The sequence below is a fragment of the Lissotriton helveticus genome, chromosome 6, assembly GCF_964261635.1.
Source record: "Lissotriton helveticus chromosome 6, aLisHel1.1, whole genome shotgun sequence".
In the NCBI taxonomy this organism is placed as follows: Eukaryota; Metazoa; Chordata; class Amphibia; order Caudata; family Salamandridae; genus Lissotriton; species Lissotriton helveticus.
Genome location: NC_136067.1, coordinates 1,328,234,221 through 1,328,243,798, shown reverse-complemented (window position 1 = coordinate 1,328,243,798; position 9,578 = coordinate 1,328,234,221). Strand labels below are relative to the sequence as shown.

The following is a 9,578-nucleotide window of genomic DNA, read 5'->3' as shown; positions in this document are numbered from 1 at the left end:
GTCCGCGAACCAGAGCGCTAACCGGTCCGCTGTTACAGATATATATCTTTTTTTAAACGTTAATTTCTCAAAATCCACTGGAGCACATATATTGAGACCTACAAAAGGCACATCGGGCTACCAGTCCCTACAATTTTGCCAAGTTTCGTGCAAATCCATTCAGCCGTTCGGGCTAAAAGTGAGGCCAACCGCCCTATGGAAAACTCAATGTTAAAAACACGTTTTGGGACCCCCCTTTTTTCTCGGCCCCCCCTTGACGAACCCCCCCCAAATTTTCAAGGGCTGCTCAGAAACAAAATGTGCCATTTTCCTGAAAATTTCAGCCAATTCCGTCCACAAACGCCAAAGTTATTAGACATAGAATTTTCAAAAAACCCATAGAGAAAAAATCCTAACTATATATACCTACTGGCGACCGCCAGTAGGTAATATATGTTAATATATTTCTAATAATGTTTTAAATATTTTATAATTAAGATTAATAATTATTTTATAATATTATTAAGTAAATATATGTTGAATTTTTTTTTTACATTACATTTATTATTTTTACATTTTAAGCTTTTTTACATTATTTTAACTGTTTATTTAATTGTGTTTATTATTTAATTACTTTTATATTATTTGTAATACATTTAAAAAATTTGATATTTTAGTTAACTATATTGTAACATTCTATATTTTGTACTCGATATTTTAGTACTTACCTGTTTGTAGATAGGTATTCTATATTCTGTCCCTCGATATTTTAGAGTCGATATTTTGGGCAGTCTATATTTTGTACTTCGATATTTAGTCACTGAACCCTTTTTTACAATACCTATCGCATCCTTTAAAGATGAGTCACCACTCTCCCATAATGCTTCTTGCAAATTACTATCATTCAAGTGCATTATAACCTGGTTCCAAATAAGTTTGTCACGTAGTGTGCATGACACCACTAATTTTATAAAAGCTGACATCTAGTCATCTATGTGTTCATTTCAACCTTGCTTCCTTTGAAAAAAATACATATAGCAATAGCGGCGCAAATTGTTGGTTGATTGTATGTATCTAGATCCTCTAACGCATATTTCAAAGCATCGCCTTCCTCTGGCAATCCTACATTCTTCTCGATCTGGCCATAAAATCTAAGCCTTCTGAATCCAAACTAAGAAGTAATATGTTATTTGTCCTTGAAGCAGAGAATTCTTCTCTCTCTATCTCTTCTACTGCACAAATATAGCTCATGAAGTACTCCTTCCACTCTGGCCATTTCATTTGAGGTGGTGATGGTAGAAACGGAAAGAGCGGAATAAGAGAGGTTTGGGCACACATAGACAGTTGGATCTGTGGTTCAATTCCTATGAGCACAACACAAGGGTGTGTGCGATACCGTTGAACTGCCTTGCAGATAGAGTTGCATAAGTAATACAAACGAGTGGATTCAATACTACACTTTAAGGTCACACTCTTCACCGTGAAACGAGGATGTGGCTCAATTAGGGATATACATATCTGCGTTTGTCGGCGATGAGATTGCATGCACTGGAACACAGCAGAATGACCATGGTGTGTGCATCACCGAAATAACATTTTATCAGAAATGTACATGCCAACATTTTAGAAGAGAAAAGTGGGAGATGTAAAAAAAAAAATAATCGGGCGAATGTATTCTCCCACTGACTTCTACTGCGGACTGAATGGGGTCTATTGTAACGTCTGGAACTTGGAAGTGCGCTGCTGCAGGATCGGATATCAGAAATATAAATGTGCGTATTTTGTCCCTTGCCTGTCAGGGGCACATAAAAAAAGCTATGACGGGCAGAGAGAGCATTGCAAAAATAAGGTGCACTGGCCTGCAGCACCAGGTTACTGACAGTACTTACTCGGAGTAATCAAGACCAGTCCCTGACGGCTGAAGGCCATGGTAGAACTGTTTTTTTTACACGCAGGAATCGGGAGGCGAGATCCTAGCCTTAATAAAAACAGTAGTCCTGAATCAGAAAGGTTGGCATGTATGGTTGACCCACCACCGAGGTAGAGGAAAAAGTGATGGAGTACGTGTTCGAGACAGATACAAAAGACGGGGGGGGGCGAATAGGGCAACCTACAGAGTAAGTGTTCAGAGAAGGGCAGGTGGAGAGAAAGTAGAGCATACGAGAGAGAGCAAGGGGAAGAGAGACAGTGGAAGCGGAAGCGAGAGAATAAAGGGAGAGGGTGAGAGGAAAGGGTGGGAAGAAAAGAGCAACGGGAGGCGGAGAGATGCGGAGAGAGCAGCGGACGGAGAAGCACAGACAGCCAGACACAAGAGATACTCGACGGAGAGGTGGAAGGCACCCTGGGAGCGCAGCGTTCAGATGCTGCCAGTGACAGGGATCCGCTGAGCGTGCGAGCTGGAGCCCTGCCTCCACCATGCCGCAGGAGGCCAGCGCAGGGCGGAGGGGGCCGCACTGATCGCTGCTCCCCGTCCAGCCTCGGCCGCCGGGTGATGCGCCCAAGGCCCCGACCATGCAGCCCCGGGGGCGCGTCACGGCGCTGAGCCTGGCGCTCGGCCTGCTCTCCCTGGCGCTGCTCGTCACCGCCATCTTCAGCGACCACTGGTACCAGACGGACACCCGGCGGCACCGCGAGATCTGCGACGGCCACCAGCAGCCGGGGGGCCGGGGCGCGGCGGAGGCGCCCCCGGAGCAGCGGCAGCGGGTCATGCCGCTGTACCAGCTGCGCGGCCCCCCGCCCGGCCGCCTGGGCTTCCTGTCCCCGGCGCCGGCCGGCGGCGTGCGCGAGCCCGACGAGCTGCTGGAGGACTGGCGGGCCATGCTGGGGCTGGGCGTGCTGGAGGCCCCGCACTGCGGCCGCCCGCTCTTCTCCACCCACGCCGGGCTCTGGAGGAAGTGCTACCGCACCGGCGTCGACCCGGACATCGACGGCCTCATCGGCAAGGGTAAGGAGGGCGCCGGAGGGGCGGCATGCTGGGCACTGGCCTGCCACCAGAAGATGGCACAGCGTGCGTACTGGGGCACACATTGGGGGAGAGACCCAAGGGGGTGGGGGGGTCCAATTCACGGCCCATTGACACTGCAGTCCAGGGGTGGTGATGCTTCTGCACAACATTGGGCGCAGCGTGGCCATCCACCTGGCACAACGTGGGTATAGCATGGTGGGAGTAGTTCCACGTGGAAATGGGGACAAACCTTGATATCATTCCACTGGGTATACAGTTTGTGATTTTAAGCAGAGCCAGCTGGCACAACTCTGGTATTAGTTCAGGCCACAGCCTTGGGTGTGAATGTACCTTCACAGTGGCGCATGTACCTTCACAGTGGCGCATGTACCTTCACAGTGGCGCATGTACCTTCACAGTGGCTCATGTACCTTCACAGTGGCGCATGTACCTTCACAGTGGAGCATGTACCTTCACAGTGGAGCGTGTACCTTCACAGTGGCGCGTGTACCTTCACAGTGGCGCAACGTAAATTGATGGGCCCCTGGAGCCGCCGAGTCGCCCATATCTCTGAGATATTCATTGGCCATAGGCTGAATTGGGAGGGGGGGGGGGCTTGAAAGGTTGCACTCCCTCTTCCTGCAGGGCCCTTCCTTTCCTGCACCTTAACAGGCACATACTGGCCTCTCTTTGACTGGACCCAACGAAGTAAACCTTTGACAACAGTATGTGTATATAAGCATGGCTCGTGGTTTTCTGTTAGACCATGGCACGCACCAGAGTTATCAAACCATTGGGCATTGCGCGCGTGAACAACGCTAACAAAAACAAATTACATATCTGCGTTATTGCACCATGGGCACGCACAGCCGGTAACCGGGCTTATGTTGTTATGAGATAATGTGCCACTGTCTGGGAATAACATGTGAGGCATTATAACGCAGGACTCGAGCCAAGTGATTGTGCGTGGGTATTAGAAGAGACTGTCGTCTGGGAATTACCATGGTCGGATGGCATCACAATTAGACATGGGTACTCCCCCCAAAAAAGTGCCCACGTTCCCTAATGGTTAGTTACTTTACTTTTGTAAAACTTTATTTCGGTCAATGTGACCATAAAAGCATTTAAACAGGATCTACATTTCATTTATATTAAAAATAAATAAAACAATATACAAACATCATGTAGCATTGAATACTAAATACATAATGTAGCCTGCGAAAATCTATATTGCAATCAATCCTGAAATCACGACCTGCAATTAATTGCATTTGCAGTGCATACACTCAATTTACAATACCCAGCTATGTTTCGCTCTTGCTCTACCTCTCAGATCGACTATTCAAACGATAATATGTGTGTTTGTTTAAAGTGCTTGTATCAGTCAATAGGGGGATTATTAGCATCATAACTGGTTACCTTAAAGTGCTTGCGCAATACACAATTTACAATGCCTTATTTAATTGATGAAGAGTTCATATATTACCAATTTACTTCAAACAAGGAAGAAGCTAAAAGCACTGTTGTAGACCCAAGACATCAATTCTACTTCTTGTCTTGCTCAACGAAGTAATGTACACTATAATAACAATAACACATTATTAAAAGAATACTAAATTGCAATTCATATAAAATTCTTTCAGTTAAAATGGTTAGTACTGTTTGTAATTCTACCTCCCCACCAAGACCAAAAGACACCTGGGCCGAGGTGACAACCCCTGGCCCCTAAACATTCCACTTCATTTACTCATCCCTCCCCATCCCATTATAGCCTCAGGTTATGAACTGGAAGGGGAGGGGGGTCAGAAAAGCACAGCTGCTCCTCCAGGGGGGTTTAGCTGAGAATGGCCCTGTTGTAAACCAGGATACCTTTTTGCAAGTAGAAATCCAGATAGCCAGTCACAAAGGGTATAATAGGTTAATTGAATAAGATGTCTTTGTTGCAGGTTATAAATAAGATGGTAAGAGCCTCACCAGGAGCAGCATCCTTGCTGCCCAGCCCACTCACATCAACTGACTCATCAACATTCCAATGACCTCACACACTTGATGAGAAGCAGGGGACATTGAATCAATGGGGAGTATGAATCATTATGCATTATACCAACCACATGTTACAAAAGCCCCCCCCCCCCCCCCACCCAGTGGGAGAGACTCTGCACAGGAGGCAGCGTAAAACCGAGAATGCCCCAAGGAGGAGAACAACCTCTGGCCCCATGCCTCAGTTTTACACCATGACGGGGGCCCTTGATACAGGTGACACCTTACAGTGGTGTGGTGAGGGCGTGGGAAGACAGTAAGTCTATGTGGACCGGTTTACAGAGGCCCTAAACAAACGGTTCACAGATGACCCTGAATCACGGGCCCATTGCCACCTTCCCAGCCCGACCCTGGGGACTACCAGTGGTTATTTAACAAAGAACACCCAGTGGGTTGTACAAACGGGGTTATCAGCCAGTATGTACAACCAGGGCATTATGGGGGCAGGAGCAGGGCTCTTACACCGCAGTTGGGTACACAAGGAGTATAGAGCAGGTCACAGCACCTGCCCAGAGCAGTGAAGGGAGTATCAGGAGGTACTGCCTGTGTGTGTGCAAGAGATAAAGCTCAGAGGGGCATAAAGGTATGAACTGACCACACGGAGACGGCCCGCACGCGACCACTCGGTGGGCGATACACGCAGGGATACAGCAGAGGCTGTGGGCGTCATAACAACGAGCAGGATGAATGGGGACTAACTCTTGACAGGTACACAATCTACCAAGCCTCGTGGCGGAACCAGCGGAGCGTGTAAAATAATGGATTCATAGCTACCTTGAGCAACATAAGACGTGTTACGTTGTCATCTCCAAGTAAATACCAGTGCGTGTTCCAGGTCAGCAACTCGTTACAGGTGTTGATTAAGGAGTATGGATGGGAATAGGCGGTGTCCGCGTGCAGTGTAGAAGATTAACCTTGAATTTAACACTGCGCTATGCCTGCGCGCGAGCGCAGGTGGAGAACACTAGGCTTGTAGACAGGGCAGTAACAGTAGTTTCCCATGTAAAAAATGCAACCTAAGGGGCAGACTATGCTTTATATGTGATGAGGCAGGAGCAATAAGGGGCGCCTGATTTTAAGTATTCAAGTATTCAGACCCACTGCCAGTCACACCCCTCGGTGCTCATCTGCCATGACGTTTCTCAATTAGCCCTGGTTGTTGCTTTCCCTGTAAATACAATAATAGAAAATGTATTATAAAACACGAAATATCGTTACGAAATCATAATCTCTGTAATAAAATGTATATTGCTGATTGGCTATCATCTGAACTAGTTTTTTTTTAAAAATACAGTCTCATTTTCCAGCGATTCAAAGTGCCTGTTTTTTTTTTTTTTTGTTTGTTTTTTAAATAGTGTCAATTGGGATTTTCCGCATTTTATAAAACGGATGCATTTTTTTTCCAGATCCTGCCCCTCGAAAGTGTATTTTCATGTTGGCCTGTTTAAATGCCCATTTGTATAATTTCTAAGGCGTCCTCAGTTAGGCAAATACGGATTCCGATGCACATGGAGATGAAGTGTTTTGCCCAAGATCACACGATGTTAAGTAACGGACCGTTTATATATATGTCAACGTGAAGCGGAACGATTCTCTTAACTGTCATCCCAGTCGGACTGTTTGCAGGCGTGTTTCAATGGGGCGTCACGGGAATTCCAAGTGAGTGTGTGAGTTCATTTCACGTCTGTCAGCAGCTGAGATGCAGCGTGCAGAGTGAGTTTATGTAGGACGATCGTTTCTGGTATGTCGCACACATGCATGTATTTTGTGTAGGCCCGCGGCAACACCAGAATACTAAACATAAAGAATTGTCTCCTTAAAACAATTGCGGCACTCATTCAAAATACACGTGTTTTGTTGATGCCCTTCACGCCTAATGAAGTAATCCCTGGTCATAGATGCGCTAGACTAGATTACGTTACGTATATGATCTGTACTTAGATGGGGTAGTCACCGCATCCAGAAGTTCAATATATTAAGTATTCACCATGTAATTAATTTGTCAAATAACACATCTAAAATACATTGATATATTTTAAAAATATTTTTTTAGTTGAGTTTTAAATTATAATGGAGTTTTATGGTTTTAGATCCGTGTACACTATAAAAAAGTAAAATAAAGTTTTAATTTTCTTCTAAATTTTGAAAAACAATGTGCGTTCCTTTACTAACCGACGCAGAGTGGCATTCTTTCTTTAGTGGATTATGTCAAGCAGGTCAGAGAGAAGAAAGGACGTGATTAAAGTAAGTCTAATTTTCCTGAAATCCACACCTCGGTGTGTGTGTTCTGTGCACAACAAAAGCCCTCCCCTGTGCCTTCGCCCACTCCCCATCATAATCAGTTTTACAAATTACACGTCTGCGTTTTTTGGCTGGAAGCGGTTATTCCAAATCCAAGCTTTGCTGCTGGTAAACCGCGGCCCTTCGGTTGCATTTCATTAAAGGTTTCTCTGCAGCTTATGTTTATCTTTTGAACTGTCTGCTGGGTTTAGTGGAAGCTCCCGCCTGAAATGCCCAGACAGGGTTTTAATTGGAAAACTGCGTTGGGGGCTGCCATGGACCAGACCTAGCAATGGATTGGAGAGAATCTCAGGTGGGTGAAGCTGGTAGCAGGGAAGAGAAGCTTTTGGGAATGGATGAGGGGGCGGGGTTATGGAAGAAGTAGCGACTGGGTGCCGGATCTTGTGGCTCAGTGGACGATTTTTTTTGTTGCAGTTTTATATAGCAAGAACTCGACCCGAAGGTATTGGAGCGCTTTACATGAGCACCAGTTATGTTTGACAAGGACACATTCATTGTTGGTAGGCACAAGGAGATTAAGTAATTTGCCCAGAACCACAGGATGTTGGGCCGTTGCCAAGACTGAACCTGGTTCGCCAGCTTCAAAATCGGAAGCTCTGACCGTAACTCCACACCCTTTCACTGCTTCCTCTACAGGGATCTATGCTTGACCCCCATAATCCTATTTTGTAATTCCAGCAGGTCAACTCAGCTTCCTTTACATAAGGAGAGAAGGGAGAGGGGCGGGGGGTGTAAAAAGTTGGAGGTGCCACTGTGAATAAGGTGGATGTGGTGGGTCCGATAACAAAAGATGACAGAATGGAAGGAGGAATATGAAAGTAGCTAAAGGGAGAGGGAGATGGGAGGGATTAATAAGGGGTCTTTCTGAGGGAGAGGAATAGCACTGTGGCTTTGTGGAAGTGGTACAGCGGGTAAAGGGAGATGACAGAGGAGAGATGGGAAAGCCAGCAGTTGCAGCTGCAGCTGCAGAGAAAATGATGAGGTAGTGAGTGAATAGATAATGCGTGATTACTCACTGAATAAGGCAGTGATGCAGCACCTGGTGGCAGGGTGGGTCTATCGGGACTACTTTGTGCGATGGGACGGTGCTGACAGGCTTCATTGTTGAAATATTATTAATACGTGTAGGTGCTCAAAGTAGTCCTTCAGACCACAACCCTAATGTTGCCCATTGCCCGAGCTGCTAACACCAAGGCTGCCTCTTCGTGATTAAGTCCCATGCCTCTTTCTCCCAACATCTCATCCCTCTTTCTCCGAGAAGGCTACATTTCCTTTCTATTTACCGCACTCGCGCAGAATACTTTTCATCCCTACTCTCCTCGCTTGTCACAGTTTTCTTAACTGCCTTTTCCTCCTTTCTCTTGCTTGGAGTCAGAGCAGGATTACAAAATATATAAGTCATGGACTCAAGATGGTTGTAGGCGTCCGCGAGTAGTAACACAAAATGATGGGGCCCCACCCGAGTGTGTCTCATATTTCACAGATAGTCATAGACTGGTGGAGTGCTGGGGGTGGGGCCTTGAAGGGTGGAGACTCACCTGTGCTGGTGGGGGCTGCAGGGGTCGTCTATGTTATTCCCATGGTGCCCACTGCTGTGGGGAAAGGTCTTGGAATTTGCTATTTTAACTCATATGAAGTCCTTTAGGTACCTCAAGCTTGCGCCTTGCACATTGGCGCTACTGTTGGTATTGGTTTTTTTTTCCCAGAGACGAAGAGTTAAGTAGTGTCCACCGGTGTGGGCGAAGTGACAGGTGAGGAATAGAATGCCACATTCTTTTTCTCAGTAACTGCGAATTGTAATGTTATTTTTATTTTTGGGAACAACTATAACATTTAGATCAGAAACGTGCTGCAATAGTGCTGTAACAGTACGAATCTCAATAGATGTTAAGGTGTTTCACATTATGCAAAGACCACATATAAGAAAGGGTTCAGTACACTGACTTGTATGATATAAAGAATCTAGAATCCTCCACCATGGACTGTGAGACCGGCACGCCTTAATTGAAACTCAAATGTTTGTGCTTGATCACATTGTGCGACCCTGAGTAAATCATGTTATCTTCCAATACCTAAAGTCCACTTTATGCCACAATTTGGAGAGCTTGGAAAACACTTTATTGACACCTGGCTGATGAAAAAGCACACTTGCACTTTGCAAACTTAGGACCACATCTAGCACATGAACTGGTAGGTTTGGGCAGGCCCTGATGTGTGCCATGTCCAGGATGGTATTTATTTATTGAGGACATTTTAAGACCTTTGAGGATATATTGTGGCTGGAATGGCGCCCAGAGTGTGTCAGTTACTTTGC

General features: G+C 46.0%; 1 protein-coding gene across 1 annotated transcript in view; it reads left to right on the top strand.

Moving 5' to 3' along the window:
• The first annotated feature begins 2,255 nt into the window (after positions 1-2,255).
• TMEM178A (transmembrane protein 178A) overlaps positions 2,256-9,578 on the top strand; it is a 416,467-nt gene continuing 409,144 nt past the window's right edge. The window contains exon 1 of the mRNA XM_078649057.1: positions 2,256-2,923. Within this exon, the coding sequence (XP_078505183.1) occupies positions 2,491-2,923 (433 nt within the window). The 5' untranslated portion in view covers positions 2,256-2,490. The remainder of the gene's footprint in view (positions 2,924-9,578) is intronic.